General features: G+C 33.9%; 2 protein-coding genes and 1 long non-coding RNA gene across 3 annotated transcripts; 2 read left to right on the forward strand and 1 right to left on the reverse strand.

Annotated features, from left to right (window-relative positions):
* Positions 1–9,029: 9,029 nt before the first annotated feature.
* Positions 9,030–10,179, forward strand: LOC111213976 (stigma-specific STIG1-like protein 4). Its single transcript, XM_048781829.1, has 2 exons — positions 9,030–9,621; positions 9,762–10,179. The coding sequence occupies exon 1, from the start codon at positions 9,070–9,072 to the stop codon at positions 9,589–9,591; it is 522 nt and encodes a 173-aa protein (XP_048637786.1). The 5' UTR covers positions 9,030–9,069; the 3' UTR covers positions 9,592–9,621; positions 9,762–10,179.
* A 2,435-nt stretch (positions 10,180–12,614) lies between these two features.
* LOC125610097 lies at positions 12,615–13,803 on the reverse strand. The gene is made up of 2 exons (XR_007340104.1): positions 13,062–13,803; positions 12,615–12,957 (listed from the first exon to the last, which is right to left on the reverse strand). It is a non-coding gene; the product is annotated as an uncharacterized LOC125610097 (long non-coding RNA).
* Positions 13,804–20,027: 6,224 nt separating this feature from the next.
* LOC125610098 (ethylene-responsive transcription factor 3-like) lies at positions 20,028–20,957 on the forward strand. Its single transcript, XM_048781830.1, has one exon. The coding sequence runs from the start codon at positions 20,185–20,187 to the stop codon at positions 20,794–20,796; it is 612 nt and encodes a 203-aa protein (XP_048637787.1). The 5' UTR covers positions 20,028–20,184; the 3' UTR covers positions 20,797–20,957.
* Positions 20,958–22,157: the final 1,200 nt, after the last annotated feature.

Here is a 22,157-nt window from a genome sequence, read left to right on the forward strand (position 1 = left end):
GTAAAGCTGACTTAGATAACACATCTGCACATTATTTCGAGTCCTTTTTTATGCCTAAATTCAATTTCTTCTGAGCAGTTATTCCACAAAGAGATCGTATGAGATATTGTTTTGATATTCAGATTTGTTTCTTGACTGTTAAGAAGATTGATAACTGTAAAAATGTCCCCTTCGAATATTATATGTCTATAACTGAATCTCCAACATGAGACAACTTTGTTTAAAAAATAAATAATTTCATTTTTTATACTATATAATAAATATATATTATTTACTGATAATAAAAATATAGTTATTCATCTATCACAAATATCTATGCAAATATGTGAATCAAGTACAACAATCAAATAATATAATGGTTTCCACAAAGAAAATTTATAAAATATATTTATGTTATGTAGTCTTATTTTATATTTTTTAAATAATGTAATACAATATTATACATTATTTTTTAGAATTAAAAAATACATATAATATCTTATCCGCGCGTAGCACGGTTAAAAAATCTAGTCTATATAAAAGCTACAAACATTAAACCAACATAATTCTATGTCTTTTGTCAAAAAAATGTATTTTTGAAAATGGCTTTTTAATGGTGGTAAAGATGAAAAATGATATCATAAAAGTATAAAAGTGGTACACATAAATTTTTTCTGTTAAAAAAAGCTTAATTTAATTGAGTTTGCATATTGTCCTTAAGATATCCTTGAGAGCAGGTAAATGCTCTTTATATACTTTATATATTGTCATAATGGTGAATCGTTAAAATATATTTTGGTAAATGTTTTATATACTGAAGCATATAATTTTTAGTGTTCTTTAAAAAAGTTTAACCACATTCTACTTTTATATTTATGTATGCTAAACTTTCTTTCATGATACATGAGTATCGTTCAAATTTTTTTAATAATTTAATTTAGTAAAACCTTATATACTCTCTAAATTGGTGGACTAAACATTTTAAAATCACTATTCTCTAAAGAAATGGAGACAACAAAGGTTTCAAACCTCTTTGACCATCATCATATATTAGTACATGATTCAACTATGCATTAAAATAATATTTTAATATTTTTTTGAAATTTTCTCAAAATCTATGTGTAAACCCATACGCAAAATATTGAGTTTTACGTTAAATGCTCCAAACCCTCTTTGAACATAATCATATGTTAGTGTACAATGCAAATATGCACTAAAATAATATTTTCATATTTTTGAAATTTTCTCAAAATCTATATGTTAACTTCTACGAAAATATTGAGTTTTCGGTAAATGTTTTATATACTGAAGCATATAACATTTAGTGCTGTTTAAATTTTTTTTAAACCATATTCTACATTTGTATTAATGTATGCTAAACTCTCTTTCATGGTACATGAGCATCGTTCAATTTTTTTCAATAAATTAATTTAGAAAAACTTCATATACTCCCTAAATTAGTGAATTAAACATTATAATATCGCTATTCTCTAGATAAATAGAGACAACAAAGGTTCTAAACCGCTTTTACTATCATCATATATTAGTACATGATTCAATTATGCATTAAAATAATAGTGTTATCTTTTTTTGATTTTTTCTCAGAATCTATATGTTAACCACTACGAAAATGTTGAGTTTTATGTTAAACGCTCTATATAGTGAAGCCTAAAATTTTTAGTGTTGTTTTAAAATTTCTAACCACATTATACATTTCTATTAATGTATGTTAAACTCTATTTCATAGTATATGGAAATCATTATAATTTTTTTTATCAATTAATTTAGTAAAACTTCACAATAGTCCCTAAATCGGTGGAATAACCACTATAAAATTGCTATTTTGTTGAAAAGGGGAGACAACAAAGGCTCCAAACCCTCTTTAAACATCATCATATGTTAGTGCAGATGAAACTATGCATTAAAACAATAATTTCATATTTTTTGAAAATTTTCTCAAAATATATGTGTTTTCGGTAAATGCTTTATATACTGAACATATAATCTTTAGTGTTCTTTAAAATTTGTTAACCACATTCTATATTTGTATTAATGTTTTCTAAACTATCTTTCATGGTACATGAGCATCGCTCAAATTTTTTTAATAAGTTAATTTAGTAAAACTTCATATACTCCCTAAATTAGTGGACTAAACATTATAAAATCACTATTCTCTAGGGAAATTGCGACAACAAAGGTTCCAAACCTCTTTAACTATCATCATATATTAGTACATGATTCAACTATGCATTAAAACACTATTGTAATATTTTTTGAAATTTTCTCAAAATCTATGTGTAAACCTCTACGAAAATATTGAGTTTTTCGTTAAATGCTAAGCCTAAAATTTTTAATGTTGTTTAAGAATTTCTAATCACATTCTACATTTGTATTAGTGTATGTTAAACTCTTTTTATAGTATATGAGAATCGTTTATAATTTTTTTTATCAATTAAGTTAGTCAAACTTCATAATACTCCATAAATCGGTGGAATAACCGCTATAAAATTGTTATTTTCTTAAAAAAACGGATACAACAAAGGCTCCAAACCATCTTTAAACATCATCATATGTTAGTGCAGATGCAACTATGCATTACAATAATATTTCATCTTTTTAAAATTTTCTCAAAATCTGTATGTTAACCCCCTACGGAAATATTGAGTTTTCGGTAAATGCTTTATATAGTGAAACATATAATCTTTAGTTTTCTTTAAAAAAATTTAACCACATTCTTCATTTGTATTTATGTATATTAAACTCTCTTTCATGGTACATGATCATCGTTCAAATTTTTATAATAATTTAATTTAGTAAAACTTCATATACTCCCTAAATTAGTGGACTAACCATTATAAAATCGCTATTCTCTAGAGAAATGAAAACAACAAATGTTCTAAGCCTCATTGAACATCATCATATATTAGTATATGATTCAACTATGCATTCAAAAATTATTGTTTTATTTTTTGAAATTTTCTCAAATTCTATGTGTAACTCCTACGAAAATATTGAGTTTTACGTTAAATACTCTATATATACTGAATCGAAAACTTTTTAGTGTCGTTTGAAAATATCTGATCACATTCTACATTTGTATTAATTCAGTTTAAACTCTCTTTCATAGTATATGAGAATCGTTATAATATTTTTATCAATTAGTTTAGTAAAACTTCATAATACTCTCTAAATCGGTGGAATAACCACTATAAAATTGCTATTTTTTTAAAACAGGAGAATAAACGCTCCAAACCCTCTTTGAACATCATCATATGTTAGTTCATGCAACTATAAAAGTAAATAATTTTTTTTTAAATAGACATTATTATTTAGTCTTAATGTGTATCTTATTTAATTTAATTTTAAAATTTTATTTATACCGACTGATCTTGTCAAAAATATATGCTCTTTCGTATTTTCAGATATCTGCAGCTCAAATCGAAAAATTTATTATTCAAACAAAAAAAAATCAAATGATAAATATCTCTAAATATCCGGATATCCACTATGTGTCCCATCCCTATATTTGTCCACCCTCGAAATCAAATTAAATCTACTCTCTTATTGGGAGTGATTAGTTCGACTATAACTGTAGAAAATTTACTGTAGAATTTACTGTAATTTTTTTATTTAACTTTAAGTGATGTAGCTTTAAAATTTATTGCTACAACAATATATTTTCTACAACTAAAAAGATGAGGCTTTAGAAAATAAGGCTGTTACAACCGTTTTTTATTTTTTATTTTGCTGTAACTTTAAAAAACAATTTAAAACATAATTGGTGGGTTTAAGGGGGTGAGTGAGACTTAGATTTCTACAGAGTTTGTTGATTTAAAAGTTGAGGGATTTGTTAAATTTAGAAAGTGTTGTAGAGAATTTTGTATATTGTAAAAATCTATGAAAATAAAGTAATGTAATGATTCTAAAAATTCAAGGAAAACATGTAGTATTCTCAAAATCTTGTTTTGTGAGTTAAAATGTTAAAAATTCAACTCTCAATAACATTTACTTTAATAAATTTGTATAATCATTAAAATCTAAACTTTTTGAATAACAAATAATTTTGTATAGAATTATAAAAACATCAAACCAATAACATTAGATTTTTAAGGAGGGGGGCATGGGAGTATATCTCGGCTTACCCGAGAAAATTTGTGGAAGCAAGAAACAAGCATTCGCATTCATCCAAGAACAATTACAGAATCGTATAAACTCATGGTCGGCAAAACTGCTTTCAAAGGGTGGAAAAGAGGTCCTGATTAAATCAGTGGCGCAAGCTCTCCCGACCTACGTTATGTCATGCTTCCTACTTCCCCAGGACATCATTCGGAAACTCACAAGCGCTATTTCCCGCTTCTGGTGGAGCACCAAAAATGAGAATCGCGGCCTCCATTGGATAGCATGGAAGAAAATATGTACTCCAAAAGATAGTGGAGGCCTTGGATTCCGCGACTTTAAAAATTTTAATCTCGCACTGCTTGCGAAGCAACTCTGGAGACTCATCCAGTATCCCAACTCCCTTCTGGCACGAGTCCTCAAAGGAAGATATTATCGAAACTCAAACCCAATTGATGTCAACAAGGCGAGCAACCCGTCCTATGTATGGAGAAGTCTCATGGCTGCTCAACCCCTCCTGAAATCTGGCTTACGCAAATCAATTGGTGCGGGACACAACACCCTGGTTTGGGTAGACGCATGGATCCCAACTACACCAGCGCGCCCAGCCATACCTCGCGGCCCTACTTTCAATCCCTCGCTACGGGTCAGTGACCTGATCGACCCGCTTACAAATGATTGGAAGCCCGACCTCTTGCGCGAATTGATAGCCCACGGCGACATCCCATACATCCAAAGCCTCAAGCCTTCGCGTTCTCCCCGTGCCATCGGCTACTGTTGGATCCACACCAAATCAGGTGTATACTCAGTAAAAACGGGATATTCCCCTCGCCATGGAGACAATGGAGTTCTCTGGAACAGACACGGTCCTCGAGCCTAGTATACTAGCGCTTCAAGCCAAAGTATGGAAGCTCAAGACTACTCAAAAAATCAAGCACTTCATTTGGCAAACGATCTCAAACTGTTTACCGGTCTGCAGTTCGCTAGCTGATCGACACTGCGGAACAGATCGTCACTGCCCGAGATGCGGAGCGGAAGAAGAAACCAGCAATCACTTGCTTTTTGAGTGCCCACCATCTGTCCAAGCTTGGGCTTTAGCGGACGTACCGCACTTTCCGGGGCTATTCCCGTGTGACTCGATATATAGTAACCTGAACCATGTCCTATGGCGCGCAAAGGACAATGCAATTCCGGATGCTATAAGTGCAGCAGTACCATGGTTAATATAGTACATTTGGAAAGCTTGCAACGACAAGGCTTTCAATGGTAAGGATGTCTCCCCGTTAGAGACCGTCCAAATTGCCCGAGCAGAAGCAGAGAGCTGGAACGTTGCTCAGGCCGTCGAGCAGACCCAAGAAGACGATACCGAAGAAACCCCCCTTGCTCCTTTGCCTCAAGACGACGATCGAGGCCCCACCTGCACACTAGACGCCTCCTGGCACCGAGATGATAATTTTTATGGAGGAGGAATGGTTCTAACTAACAAGGATGGGATGATGACTTATGGTTCATTTGCTAGTAACCGAGTCTTAACCCCCCTACACGCAGAGTTCCAAACCCTGCTGTGGGCCATGAAATCCTCTATTCAGTTAGACCATAGTGCAATGACCTTCAAGACGGACTGTCTCCAACTGGTCAGACTACTTGAAGAAGACGACGAAGACAATTGGCCATCTCTGTTGGCTGAATTTGATGAGTTTCATCTTATTCGTTCTATGTTTAACTTTTGCTCTATATCTTTTCTTCCTCGATCCCTGAACTTCCGAGCCGACCGCCTTGCAAAAGATGCTCGGTCTCGAGGTCTTATTTTTTCCCATGTAAACTCTCAACTCCCAAGCTGGATGGTTCATGAGACCAATCTCTTGGTAGTTACTTAATAAGATATGGAGCTTTCGATGTCAAAAAAAAAAATAACATTAGATTTTAATGAGAATGTGAAAAATCTATAAACCAATAACATTATAGACTTGAAAGTTCTAAGACTAGTTATAAATCCAATTTCCACTAACACTCCCTTACCTTTGTATATAAAAATTAAAGCTAAAATCACCGTTGAAACCCAATCAATCACACTTATTGTCCACTGAGTATTAATTCTTAGAGTGAACGAAAAAGGCATATCCAAGTTCTTTCTTTCTGTCAAAGCCTTTGACGTTACGGGCTGGCCTAATTTCGTTATTGACCTATAATTTCATTTGCATATACTCTCTTTTAACAATAAACTGTAAGGGACTCATTAGTCATTTCTCGTTTAATATCGTTTTGTTAACTACATAACAAAACATATAACTATCTATATGAGCATAATGATATAGAAATATTTATTAACAACCTTTTGTAACCAACCATATGTTCATGTGTTCTAGCTACATTGGGCTTTCATGATAATTTCATTACCTGGATATTGGAATGTATCACTACTGTCTCGTACTCCTTCTTGGTCAATGATGCGGTCTTAGGGTGCGTCCAGCCAGAGAGAGGGATAAGACAAGGCGACCCCCTTTCGCCCTACATCTTCATCCTATGCAGCGAAGTTCTGTCAGGGTTGTGCTCTAAGGCTCAAAGAGAAGGAAAACTCCCGGGGATTAAAATAGCAAAAAACAGCCCAAGCATCAATCACTTACTCTTCGCTGATGATACTATGTTTTTTATCCCCACGGATCATCGAAGTTGCACCACTCTGAAGAACATCCTTCAACTCTACGAAGAAGCTTCGGGTCAGCGGATCAACACAGACAAATCGTCGTTATCCTTTGCTGCAAGAACATCTTCTAGGTTAAGGAATGAGGTTAAAAGAACTCTCGAGATCACAAAAGAGGGTGGAGTAGGGAAATACTTGGGCTTACCTGAACATTTCGGCCGACGGAAGAAGGATCTGTTCCACTCCATTGTCAACAGGATTAAAATCAAGGCTGCATCTTTGTCCACAAGATTTCTCTCATCGGCAGGAAAACTGACACTTCTCAAAGCAGTGCTTTCCGCCATCCCCTCCTACGCTATGACATGCTTCCTGCTACCCGTAGGCATTTGCAATTTGATACAGTCAGTGCTGACACGCTTTTGGTGGGATTCAAACACAGGAAAGAAGAAAATGTGTTGGCTGTCTTGGGATAAACTCACAAAGCCTAAAGGAATGGGAGGACTTGGCTTCAAAGACATACAAACGTTTAACATAGCTCTGCTAGCAAAGCTCCCGTGGCGCATGCTCACCAATCCAAACTGCTTGCTAGCTCGAGTCCTGCTTGGAAAATATTGCCACAAAGCCTCTCTTCTCAACGTACAACTTGTGAAAGGGGCTTTCCACGGCTGGACGAGCATTTTAGCAGGCAGGGATCTTCTAAAACAACATCTTGGGAGAGCGGTGGGGGATGGAACTGAGATCAAAGTCTGGAATGAACCATGGATATCCACCTCGATAAGCGTCGTTCCAAACGGGCCTCTCAGAGAGGGAGACAGTGATATGTTCGTCTCAGACTTAATTACTAGAGGTTCCTGCGAGTGGAACAAGGAGCTAATCAACAAGATTTTACCAGACTTTACAGATGAAATCCTGAAACTCAAGCCAAGTAAGATGGGAGCTCAGGATTCTTACATTTGGTACCCAGCGAGCTCTGGTATCTACTCCACAAAGTCAGGCTATGCTGCAGCTGTAGCAGTGCAGGAACCAGACAACTCTAGTACGAGCATACCCAGCGCCTTTAACTGGTATAAATCCGTATGGTCTGTTCCGACTGCTCCAAAGATTCAGCTCTTCGTCTGGAAAGCAATAAACGGTGCCCTGCCCACAGGGGAAAATCTCCAAAAGCGAGGATTGTTGCAGAACACCACTTGTATACATTGTGGCCTCACGGAAACTACAGAGCATCTCCTCCTCCATTGTGTTTTTGCAAAACAGGTATGGGAGCATATACCTCTTGCATCACCAATTGATCCAGATGATTTCCCCTCCTTTCCATCGGCGGTAGATGCAGCAACATCGTGGGTATGCCTACCACCCTCTGGAGTCTCAGGTGATATCTTCTCCTGGGTGGTGTGGCACCTTTGGATCACAAGAAACCAACTTGTGTTTGAGGCTCGTCCAATATCGGCGAAGGCAACGGCCCTAAAAGCAGTGATGAGTGCTAGGGAATGGACACAAGCACAGGAACCGCCTTCAAAAGCTATGAAGAACAATCAGATCCAGGGAAGACCTGACTCGTTCCCAACCGGGACAATTGCATGTAACACTGATGCAGCCTGGAGAAAGGAATCCTCTGAGGCAGGTCTCGCTTGGATCTTCGACTCTTCTACAGCGCCCAACGTGTCGAATGGATGCAAGTTCCAACCAGGCGTGGCATCGGTTCTTATGGCTGAAGGCCTGGCAGTTAGGGAAGCCCTTTCCCACGCCTTACACACCGGTATCTCTAAAATCTGGCTCCGATCAGATTCTCTGTCGCTGATCAACGCGATAAATTCGATTTCCAAGCCGATGGACCTCTATGGAGTCCTTTCGGACATCGAACGTCTCTCTGTTTCCTTTGAGTTCTGTTGTTTTTCGTTTGTTGCTAGAGAAGAAAATGGGCCAGCGGACAGTCTGTCCAAAGCCTGCTTGTATCACTCTATTACTTCTTGGGCCTGAGGCCGGCTTTTAATTCTATAATTCGGTTGTTCAAAAAAAAAAAAAAAAAAAAGCAAAATTCATGTGGGCTTGGCAAACTCACTTTTATTCTCTCCAACTACTTTGTCATGTGATGCCCTTTTCTTTTCTCCGCACTAATCAATATAAATGTACTCCTCGCGGTTCAAAACATAAAATAGTTATATTTTTCGCAAAATTAAAAGAGTCTAATCCATGAAAAGAGATGAACGTAACATGCATCATACAACATCAATCATCCATGCAAGAAAAACATGAACACTCCCAAATATTTCTCTCACTTCAAACTTATATAAACCTTACACTAATTACACAACCCAATCAGCATTTGATACAGTATGGTGATCATCAAGTTATTAATACATGTCTTATTCTTCTTCCTCGTTAATTCTTTTCATCAAGTTCTTGGTCAGTATAGCCAACTAAACACAACTTCTTCATGGCTAAAGAACCACACCAAATCACTCACACTGCCATTGGATAAACCACCAAAGCCGCCGATTTGTAAAATTATTGCTTGCAAACGGTCCGGACCACCAACGGCTCGAAAGAGATGTTGTCGTAACCAATGCGTTGATCTCTTGTCCGATCCAAACCATTGCCGGTTCTGTTTCAAGAGATGTCGGTTTGCTTTGTCTTGCTGCGGTGGAAATTGCGTAGACACTAACAATGATCCTTCTAATTGTGGACAATGCGGGAACAAGTGTGAGCCTGGTGCACCTTGTGAATTTGGTATGTGTGGCTATGCTGCTCCTTCGTCTCAGCCTGGAAAACGTCGTCGTCATCCTAAACGGCCACGTCCTCCTCCTTCACCGAAAATTGACGGTGAACTTCATGATGACCGTGATGATGATGAATAAAATCTTACCGTAAGAAGAAAATGAGATTGGGTATTGTTGTTCTACATTGATTAGTAATTATCGTGTGTTTTCGAGTTCATTTATTCAATGAATTTTAATAATTTGTGCTAGTTGAGTTTGATTTTTTTTTTTTAACGCTGATTTATTATGATCTTACAATTATGATATAGGAAATATTACATAGACGATTCGACAACCGACAATACTACCTGCCTTATGAAGACCTACGCCTAACTGCATCACCTGAGTCGTCCTATGAAGATCCACGCCTGGCCAGATTTACTTGCACCATGTTGAAGATCCCTTGCAAGCCTTTCCTCTGTAGTCTGCTGCATAATTGTTTAATAAACCGCTCTCTCCGGGACTTGAAACCTGGATTTCCTGTAATCTGCAATAAATTGCATAGTCTGGGATTTGAACCCCAGACCTGGGTGTAGAAGCCTTTAAACCTTAACCAATAGGCTACGGTGCTTCCACATTGAGTTTGATTTGTGTTTAGCTTTCATCATGTTTCGTATGTCGTAGTGTTATATGGTCGGTCTAGTTGTTATGGTTGATTTACAAATGAAATATCAGTTATCTTTGGTTCATTTCGATTTTTTTTTTGGTTCTATTTTGTGGTTTCTTCTCAAAATGATAACCATTATAAAATTGAAACATGTTATGGCTGTAGCTATAGCTTAACTGTTATTGATCAGTTGAATCAGGAGATTTTCTTTTTTGCTTTATGGCCTTATTGGTGAGGGGAGACGATGTCGCCAAATTATTAGTTACTAGTTATTTTGGCCCATGATATGCATGTGCATAGTTGTAATGTATAATATTTTTTGCTATCTATATTCTAGCAACAAAAAATATTCGTATGAATCTTGATCAAATATTGACTGTATATTATTGATTCTGAACAAATTATTGATAGCATGAATTGTTATGAATGAAACTGTGAAAATAACAAATTTTGGATAATTAATTATGTTACTACACGTCTACACACAACTTGCAACAGACCACGAAAAACAAAGAAACATTTTCGTTATCAAGCTGTTTTTCAGATGGATAATTAATTATGTGAAGTAGCTAATAATCTCTCTGTTATCAAGCTGTATTTCAGATGGAAATCCATTACAAACCACAGGTTAGGTCGTACTTGAGTTTTTCGGAACGGAGATGTAGTTGTTGTACTTCTAGTGTTTATCAAAAAAAAAATTAGGATCTCAGATGATATTTTCGTCTGTTATTGAACATGGCCTCTTTCTTTTTTGTGACATAAAAGAAGTTTATTCGGCTAGATATCTGCAAGAGTCATTAGGTCTACGCTCAAATATATTTTTTGTTCTTGAAGTTTCTCGCAGTAAGGAAAGAATCTATACTATCGCTCAAGGCATGGTTCATTGGGTACTATAAGCCATTTGAAACTCGTATCTTGGAACTACAATCTCGTCGAATATGAAGTATAAGTATTCCACAGATCCAGCCAGACATCATCATCTAGTGGGCCGATTGGTTTATCTTGTCATGATCAGTCGTCCTAAACTTAGCTACGTTGTGCAACTTTTTGAACAGTTGCCACGACAATGACATTGGGTAACAACTATTCTGTATTTTTATTAACCTTAAAGGTCCCTAGCCAAGGTATTCTACTATGTTTTCAGCCAAGTCTTCACATAAATGCTTATTGTGATTCATATTGGCTTATCCCCATACTCATTAAGTTTATGGAAAACTAAGAAGCATTAATTGTTTCTTGTTCTTCTTAACAGGTTGAATGATAAGACATGTCATTCACATATTTTGAATCACAGTGCCTTCAAGAACTAACCATCCAAGAAGGACCCTTATTAGTTTCAAAAAAGAAAAAGAAGAAAGACCCTTATCCTCCTTCTCAAAATACATACTGCACCAGCTTCGAACCCGGGTTTCACCAACATAGACTATTATCTGCATGCTATACCACTAGACTAGGGTAGCTTTTTGAAAATATGTGGCCAAAATATTTTGTTAAAACTGTCGACCGGAAGCATGGACTTCATTGGCTTGGCCCAATGACTGACTGACTCTGGTTGTAACCGTGTTTTAGGTTGCATTATAGGTGATGTAGTTATATAACTACATCCCCTATTCCAAAGCAGGAGTAGGTGAACATATTATACCATATATTCTGATAAATTTTATCAAGTTGTAAGCATTCATTTATGTTCATACATATTATATGTTCATATTTAGTACCAAAAATACGCCATTAGAGCATTTCCAATGTATGCTTTTATATTTTCCTCTAAAATAGAGATTTCTATTATAGAGGTGGATTTGTTCCAATGTATGACTCTATCATAGAGTTCCTTTATTTTAGAGGAAAATATAGAGGAAAATTACTTTTTACCTCTATATTTAAAGGTGAAAATAACACATCTCTATATTTTCTTCTATAAATAGTTATAGAGGCATACATTGGAGTAAATGCACCTCTATAATAGAAATTTTCTATTTAAGAAAAAATATAGAGATGAAAATAGAAGTGGATTGGAGATGGTCTTAGGTTCATCCAACACTACAAGAATAAAGGGATATTGTGACAATGTTTTTAGTCACAATATACATATAATTTGTCACAAATTATCTATTGTGACCAATATGTGACGGTTTCTAAAAGGTCACAATAAAGTCGTCACAAATTCAACTTAGTCATAAAAATGTCACAACTATAGAGACCATTACACTAGTATCAGTTTTGTTACAAACTGTTACTAGATAAAGTAGTCACAAAACTGACACAAAGTGTTACGGATAAATACGTTAGTAAGTACGACACAATCTGTGACAATATTTTTTGTCACACATCTGTTACATTTTGTAACTAAGTAGGCACTTTGTATTTGTGGCAATTAACAAATACTTACCAAATAAATTATGGTTATTGCGTGACTTTTATATGTTTTAATTCTATTTATAAAACTAATCAGTTTAAATAAATTAAATAAAAGCTAATTCATGTTAAAAGAAAATTAAATTAAAATAAAAAGAAATTTGTAATTAGAATATATTTTATTGACAACCCGAACTACATATGGGTTAACTGGTTACAAAAATTAAGCTGGTACTAGAAACCAATTATGATACAGACCAAAGCAAAGCAAATTAGGGTAAACTGGTCTCCTACACCACCACCTCCTTTGCCTCCGTCAAAGGACTCAAACCACAGCAACCAAGCGAGATTCTTATACTCCTGGTCTCCTACACCACTACCTCCTTCTCCTTCCGCCCTTGTCTACACCTCCGCCATCATCATTGGCTGTTCATATACTCCCGATGAAAGCCTTTAACACTGGAGTGGTCAGATCTACTACAAAGTAGTGGCTGTATCTGCATCTGAATCCGAAATCTAACATCAAATAAAATCAAATGAACCAAACTAAATCTGAAAAAGTAACATATTAAATCGAAAAAGAAATGGAACTGAGAGAGATACATACATCGACTAGTAAATTCCATTGGCATTACAGATCCTTGGAGTCGTTGAGAGGCAGTAGGGTAAAAGTTTCGACCATTAGTGAGTGAAAAGAGCTTTGAAATCTGAATCCTTAAAATCGCAGAGATATAAAAATAAAGAAAGAGATGTTCAAGGAGAAGAACATAAGAGGGAGTTATAATCAAAAGGATGAACTGAATAAAAAGGAAGAATCTGAAACGATTGTTGATTTGCTAGAGAAAGAGAGAAAATAGTTGATGGAGGCTACACCAAATAAGAGTTTAATAGGGTTATGAGATAGAGTATATTCTCAAAACGTGGAAAACCCTTTTTTTTTTGACGTGGGAAACCTAAAATATTTAATGTCAATTCCAAATAATTTGGAGCCAAAACCAAAACATGGTTATTTAGTTTGTTTAAGTTTTGGTTTGGTAGTTTAATTAATTGATTTGCTTGATAGAGATAGATTAATTTTGTGTACGTATTCAATGGTTATATGTTTTTTTTAATGAAAATATTCGTAATCAATGGTTATCTGTTGGTGTAATAGTTTAATATTTAAAATTGTATGATAACTTTTTAAAGATTAACACATAATTTATGATTTAGAGTTTAGGGTATATGGTTTCATGTACATGTTTAAAGTTAAGGTTTGCTAAAAGGATTTGTGACTTAATTTATATGACTTAAAGTTATAAGTTCAAGTATATAGAGTTAGGATTTAGAATTTGGAGTTTAGGGTATATGATTTCAAGTTTGTTTTAATGTTTGGTGTTAGGATTTATAAAATATTAAATTTGTTGGTTATTAATATTATACGTAGTGAATTCAATTTAAATTTGTTTAAACTAAATTTATTAAATTGTATATGTAATTTTTTTAAATATTTGTATATATAATTAGTGATTATATTTTGGTTATTATGATTTTAACTTCAATGATTTAAAGTGTCGAAGGTTATCTTTATTATTTAGGGTTTGGAGATGATATGATTACGAACTCTTGGTCACCCTGGGCGACAGTATGTAAACCATGAAATTGTGTCCAGTAGGGACGACTTCTTGTCTCGATTCCGTAACAATACTTGTGACTAAACATTTCGTCACATTTTTTGTAACTTTTAGCAACGTTTCGTTTGTTACTTTTACATTCGTCACAACCTTGTGACAAAATAATCACGATTTTATGACAAAAAAATTTAGTCACTACCCCGTATGTAAATAGTCGCAATATTGTGACCAAAATTTTTGTCATAATATCTAGTCACAATGTTCACTTTTTCTTGTAGTGCAAACATCTTAACCCTTTATTACTTTTTCTGACTTCCTCACCAGTTGTGGACAATATAACACATGGCTAGATCTAATTCTTAAGTTGCTCTTCATGTATGTGCATAAGATATGAAAGAAACGCAACTCTAGATTTCATGTATCCACACATTGTTTGTATTTTGTAAAGCAATAATCAGGGCTAACAGAGATCTTGCAGCGCCATTCTGTGAGGAAACAAATGGAGATCTGAAAGAAAGAAAATTTAAAATGTTTCTTAAAATATTTGGGCACCTAGAACTTAGTTCAAATATACTTACTATACTAGGTTAAGATCCGCGCCTTGCGCGGAATGAACATTATATATATAAATTATTTTATATATTATATGTTTATAATATATTATGAAATAATAAATATATATTGAATAATTAAAAAGTCATTATCTACTACTTATATAACTAAATTGGTGCGAACATATAAATAAATTTTATAAATCGAAAAAATATTTTTTCTATTTGATATGATATATAATTAAATTTAAATGATAGTAACATATATATGTTATATTTTAATATTAATATTTATTAGATGATGCTTTTTGCTCATATTTTTTTTATCATTTGTATCTGTTATAGCAAAAAGTATAAATTAGTGATAACAAAATTTTCACTATGGCATTAATAGTTTAAGTAATTTATAATATTTTAAAAAATTAAGTTGTCAATATTTTTTCAAATGTTTTATCAAAACAATGTTCAAAGTAAATTTCAAAATTAATATATTTATGTATTTTTATATGGCATATAGTTTAATTTAAAATGATACATATATTTATATATCTTTTATTTTTGATACTTATTAAATGAGACTTTCAACTTATATTATTTTTTAATTATTTGTATCATGTCATAACAAAAGTTTTAAATCATAGATCAGAAAATTTGAATGTGTAATTTTTAACAGTTTTAGTAATTTATACTCATTTTTAAAAATTCAAAATTATAATTTTTTTAATTTTTATTATATGGTTACTATGATTGTTTAATTTATTTTAATAGCTTAAAATTAAACAAATATAATTATAATACACACTTATTTTTATCAAATCTTTATTATTCAAAATCATTAATTGTTATATATACTTTAGCCACATTAGGCAATTCCGTAATCTTATTTAAGGAAATAATGAAGCACATTAATAATGTATTTATTGTGGTTTAATAAAAAACTTATTATATATTTAGATGGACCAACCTATTTTTCTAAAAATTCTAAGAATCATTCAAGTGATGACACGTAGCTACAAAAAAATGTTCCAATGCTTCTCAAATAATATATAGGGGATTTGAAGTTTGTAACTCATCGTCCATCGAGATAAATGAATGATTTTTTTTTTTGTGATTTTTGTAAAGACGAATCTTTTTGACCACTTTAATATAGTAAGAATCCCTTTCGCTAACTACTAAGTATGATGTGTGTATGAGCACATTCTCTTTCAATGTTTAGATTTACTACTTTTAGTTTGGTAGAAATCACCGTCTAGCTATGCTGCTATAGCATGTGACCATTTTTTTTTCCTCTATTTTGTGGTTAGAGGTTTCAACGTTAGGGGTAAAAACCAAACAAGTATACCTTGTAGTATATGGTGAAAAAATGAAATTGATTGTATTAACACCGATATATATCTATGTGCGGGGCCATGGGTGGGTCTTGGAAGATGTTCTTCAAAAGTGAGTGTTTTCGTTTTAAACAATTATTCAAAGTTTGGGTCTTCGTTCTATATGTAGCGGTTATGCGACACGTTTTGTTAATATTGTTAGTGTTGTATTCTAAATGGAGTAGTATATCTTTTTATCTTCTGTGTTTGGCTCTATTATCTCCTTGATATATGAGTTTTCTTGGAAGTTAATATATTATATAGTTGTAATTAGTTTAGCGATGGGAAATTAAAAGTTGAGGTGGAGATGTCATTAGGAAGACAAAAGAGAATGAAAAAGCGTGGAAGGAGCAAACTGGAATCAAATACCGTGTGTCCCACTTTTCACCACTCGCTAACGCGTCTCTCATCCCTCAACGATCAACATGACTATCTATTTATTTATTAGCTTCAAAAATCTGAGTCATGAAAAATTCAAGAAACAGAATCGACTTTAAATTAGTAATTTATAGGATAAAGGAATAACCGTGTTACAAAAAAAAGGATAAAGGAATAACTTCACCACTAATTAAATTTGTGTCATTGTAATTACGTTCACTTATAAAGGTTATGTAAATAGTTTTTTTTTTGGTTAAACTGAAGCTCTATATTTCATAATCTTATACCATATTCGATGAACTCTTATAAACAATTTTTATTTGGTGATATAACTAAAAAAACCTTAGTTTTATGGCTGCACAATATTCATTATTTTGGTTAGAACTGTAAGAGAAAAAAAAAACAAATATTTCTAGTCTTTTTTTGTCGGTATGCAAAAAAAAAAAGTAAAAATAATACTACTTATTCGTAATGTGAAATAGATCACTAGTATCTTGACAAAAAAAAAAAGATCACTAGTATCAATATTTGAAATATATATATTTAGTGAAGTAATGGGAAATGGAGTCGTTTAGGTGTGGCGTGTAAAGAAAGAAGAGAAATAAAATAAACAAGAAAATGGTGGGAAGGTGGAGCAATGAAGAGAGCGCAGAGAAGCAAGTGCCAATCTCTTTCCCTTGTCTCCTCCTCTTACCACACCTATCGAGATACCTTTTTCTCTCTCTCTCATCCCTTCTCTATTCGAAATAATAAGTTAATCGTTCTTGTTTTTTTCTTTAGATCATTTCGAATTTGAATTGCTAATTTGTTGTAACTACTTCAAATAATTATTCTAAATCCGAGTAAAGAATACGATATAAATCAAACAAACGATATAAATCAAATGTTTGGTGTCGCCTCTCGATCACATAAATAATGATATATATCTAATTAAAACAAAAGCATTCTCTGAAATTTTTGTGTTACGTAAATATTTTGGATTATCCTATTGAAATTTTGTAAATTTTTTATTAAATTTAATTTTGAGATATCTTTTTATAAAATTAAATAATTTTTAATATTTTTAAAACATAATAACTAAATATTTGATTATATTTAATTATCTTTCAAAAAATATTTTAATTTTATTATTTATAAATAAATTCTTGATTTCATTTAATATTTAATTAAAAATATTCAAGTAATCTAATAATTAATGTTAAATATTTTCTGTAAATCAATATTAATTCAAATTATATAATAATATTCTATAATACAATATATTAGTTCACCAAATAACAAATCTATTTTATTAATTATATAAAAATATAGAATAACATTTCAAATAAATTATTTCTCATCTGTTTTTTAAATATATATAAATTAATAAATTTAGATAGCATGGATCAAAATTCTCTTCAACAAAAAAATAATCTACCTAAAACAATCAACTAAATTATGTACACAAAACTAAATACAAATAAATTTTTATATTCAAATTATACAGAGATTAATTTATAAAAATTAGAATACTTGTCAACCAAAAATTAATCCCGCATTTGAAATTGTGAATAAAAGCTAGATTTATTCTAAATAAATTATGTTTGGCTCCCAAAATTAGTTATAAGTTATTGTTTAGTCGAGCTAGCCCAAAAGGATTCATTTTATAATTGTTTAAATATATATCATAGTTAACGTACTTACAAAATTTTAAATAAACAAGAAATATATCAGGTAATGAAATATTGAATGATGATTTTGCATAGTCGTAAAACTAATATATGACTATGTGTAGGTTGGAGTTTCAGTATATTCCGGACAATATGTCGACTGTGTTTGAGAAGTCAGCAAATATAAAGTAAGTACTCCTCAATTAGGGTGTGAACCCAGTTAGGATAGCGAATGTCTTTACTCCTTTTGAACCTCTTGAGTATTGCCATCGTATTAACATCACCTAAAAAGTACTTGCACATGATAGAGTTGATACCGGGAGGTTTCACCACAAGAGCCAGAAGAGTTCCAACTCTATTTCTTTAGAGGGATTACCTAATTCAAAGTTTCAAACCACCACTATTGAATAGATATGAACCTTGATTTGGATAAGATCCCTCACTCAACGATGACTCAATTTCTAATAGTTATGATATGCGTGGACATTATCTGATTTGAGCGTTAGAGAAAAATGTATGGAAGAAAAACTCATTTTCTCTTTTTATTTTAAGATTTTCTGGCACGTATTATGCATGTGTATTATGCATGTATGTAGTCATTTTTAGATAGTCCCTATTAATTATTGTTTAGAGTTTAGTATTAAAGGATTAAGATTGAGTTTATAAATGTTCTATAAATATTTTTTAAAACTAGTTTAGTGTTATTTTATCACAAATTTAGAATATTTGTGAAAATATTTATTCTTATTCATCAATAATAAATTTAAAAAGTGATATCAAACTTGTGGCAAAATTGAAATTTACCCATTTCATGACTACTTTTGTACGTGTCAAGTCTTCCTCAATCTCGGTTGGGTTATAAATTCAAAACCGTAAAAACAAAGAGAAAAACGAAAAGAAGAGAAGCAAAATGATAAGAAACCGAATTGGTCGGTCTTGTGTGGGGCTGGCGTGAACTTAAGAGAGAAAAAAGAGGTTAAAAAACCTTTATTTAAAAAAAATAATAATTAAAAATATATCACAAAACCAGTAGTTAGTTCGTTATCTTAATTAGAGAGAGAAGTTAGAGAGAGAAAAGTCCTTTCAAAGGGGATCCGGCGGTCGGCCGGCGCGTGAGCGTCCGTACCGTCGCCGGAGCCCCTTTCCCTTCGGTTAAATCATCCGGTCATGTCGTTCTTCCTCTTAGTCGTTTGCCGTTTGCCGGAGTTCAGATCAGCCACCAACCGGTGTGGTTTTGCTACGGGAGTCGAGGCGGGGTTTGCGGGTAGGAGGGGGGGGGGTGTCAATAGTTTGAGTTCTAGTTCCGGGAGACGGAGGCTCTCACAGATCCGTCGCCGCCGGTCCTTTGTCTCCGCGGCGGGGAAGCTTTCTTAGTTCCGCCGTCGTCGGATCCAGCTTCCGGGGGGTAAAGGCTATCACAGCTTTACGTCGCCGGCTTCCGTTCCCTAGTTTTTTAGGGTTTAGATTTTTCAGTTGTTTCCTTTTAGTTTCGGCGTCTGGTTGCGGTTTTGAGTGTTTCTCTGGTCGCGTCGGAGGAGAGGATGATCCCCGACGGAAAGAGTGAGGGTGCATGCGAGGCTTTGGGCGGCTGCGGTGAACGGGGGTGGATGAGATCTCGCCACGGCGATTGACTCTCTCCGGCATTAGAGTCCCATAAGCTCTTGATGGTGAAGAGGTTCGGATCTTCGGAGTTCCGGTGTGGCCGGTTGACCCGAAGGTTTCGATCTCCGGTGAGGACGAGAAGCAGGTGTGACATGATGATCTCGCGACACGTGACCCTCGACGTCGAGGATGTTGACACGTGTCCCCGTGACGAAAAGACGGATCTGCGAGGCGGCGCGCTTCACTCCTGCATAGTGTCTAGGGTTTCTCAAGGTGGGCCGCTGGTATTGGGCCCAATTGTGTAACGAATTTTAGCCCGTCAGGTTTAGTGGGCTTTTGTTGTAATGTTTTCTGGGCTTGGCCCGTTTCTATAAATTAAAAAAACTATTGACGGAAAAAAAAAAACCAGTAGTTAGTTAAAAAGAAAAAAAAAAACAAAAAACCGAATTAAATAAAGAGAAAACTCTTCGTGTTGAAGAGAGTTCCCTATCTCCTCCATCTCCCACCATCTCCCCCATCATCCTCTTCCTTCCTCCCACCTCCTCTCTCATCTTCTCTCTCCATTACATTATGAGGAGAGGTAGAGTCTCTACCCCCGTCACCGCCAATCACAACCCATCCATCAAGGAGACGCGCTTCAGAGGCGTGAGGAAGAGACCATGGGGTCGTTACGCAGCAGAGATTCGCGATCCCTATAAGAAATCTCGCGTCTGGCTCGGCACCTTCGACTCCGCCGTGGACGCCGCACGCGCTTACGACGCCGCCGCTCGTAACCTCCGTGGCCCCAAGGCCAAAACCAATTTCCCCATCGAGTCCCCACCTTCTCCTCCCCAAATCGATCCGTTTATGGATCATCGGTTATACGCCGGAGCTTCCTCCCGTCCGACGAGCAGCAGCATGAGCAGCACCGTCGAATCCTCCAGCGGACAGAGAAGCTCCGTCGCGAAACCGTTATCCACGACGGCGAAGAGGTATCCTAGAACTCCGCCTGTGGTTCCGGAGGATTGTCACAGCGATTGCGGTTCGTCTTCTTCGGTTATCGACGACGGAGACGACGACATCGCGTCGTCTTCGCGCCGTCGGGAGCCTCCGTCGTTTAAATTCGATCTTAATTTTCCACCGTTGGATGATGTTGGTTTAATCGACGGTGTGGATGATATATGCACCGATCTACGTCTCTAATCCACAGATCAGTTATTATTGATTAATCGAAAACAAAAATTAATCTTTTTTTTTATTAAGTTTCTGTTTCGTTGATCTCATAAGCTTGTTAGCTGGTTTCTGTTTCTTGTCTGATGATGATATTGTAAGAGTATTGATATATGATTATATATTATTACACATCTTCAAGTCCAAAGTCCATAAGATGAAGAAAGAACCATCATCTGTGTGTGTTTTGTAAGGAAAAAGCAGATCTGTTTTTTTTTAGTTTATTTCTTGAGAAAGATCAACAACACCTCGTTGTAACATATACATCTGGAAACTGATGATTCTAAATAAACGAAATTTAGAATTTTTTCTTTGATTTTTATTATGTTCTTATCTTCATTTCATAAGCTGTGCAACTTTCAAGAACATTATTGGAGTTGATTCCACTCAGTGTTTGATGGATTTTTGTTAAAGATAAGATCTTGCACAGAGATGGTTATGGTTCTTTACAATCATGGATGTTTTCTGTTTACACCTTCTGGTAAATTACGCCACAAGCAAAGATCACTGAGGCTTGTTTTTGACTAGACCTATGTATTTCGGTTTCGGTTTGCTCTTTTTGTAATTTCAGTTTTAGAGATAAATCTGTTAAGAGTATCTATAGAATTCGGTCTGATTATTTTGGTTTTCTATTCGCTTCATGTAATAAGGTTGAAAATTCAACTAGTAAGGAGAAAATTTCGAATCCAATTCAATTATGATTTTAGATCATTTCAGTTATTTTGGATAATTTTATTTTTTCAGAAAATATCAACTAATTCAGAATTTTCAGATAAAATATCAAGTAACTTGGGTAATTTAAAATATTTTGTATAAAAACATTCAAATTCTCGGTAATTAATCTTATAATTAATATTTTAAATAAGAATTTAGGAAATATTGTCATTTTAAGTTAAATATAATTAATATATTTAGGTATATAAATTGTATTTTTGTAAAAAAATTCAATATTCATTTTGTTCTCGGTTCATTTTTGATTTTTTGTTTTTTTATTCAGATATTCATGGAATTCGTTGATTTCACTTTTTTTTTTCCCTTTGGTCTATTGATTATTTGATTCCAAGAAAATGTAGCCATATCTGTTTTTAAATTTTATGGTAAGGACATATCCAATCATTTACATTATTTTTTTCTCTCAAAATGGGTTTGTATTTTGTTCTATTGGTTTTCCTCATTTTTCCCTTCAAAAAACAATTCAAGTACTACTACTTATTATTAATTCCAAAATGCTTATAAAACCAATTTATATATATATTAGTTACCAAAGTATTAATTTCTTTAGAGTATAAAATATAAATATTGAATCTTTTTAGATATAAATTAATTATTCAAAA

The sequence above is a fragment of the Brassica napus genome, chromosome A6 (genome assembly GCF_020379485.1).
Source record: "Brassica napus cultivar Da-Ae chromosome A6, Da-Ae, whole genome shotgun sequence".
NCBI classification, from domain to species: Eukaryota; Viridiplantae; Streptophyta; class Magnoliopsida; order Brassicales; family Brassicaceae; genus Brassica; species Brassica napus.

Coding starts and splice junctions, on each gene's coding strand:
- LOC111213976 (XM_048781829.1), top strand. CDS start 9,070: ATGGTGATCATCAAGTTATTAATACATGTCTTATTCTTCTTCCTCGTT.
- LOC125610098 (XM_048781830.1), top strand. CDS start 20,185: ATGAGGAGAGGTAGAGTCTCTACCCCCGTCACCGCCAATCACAACCCA.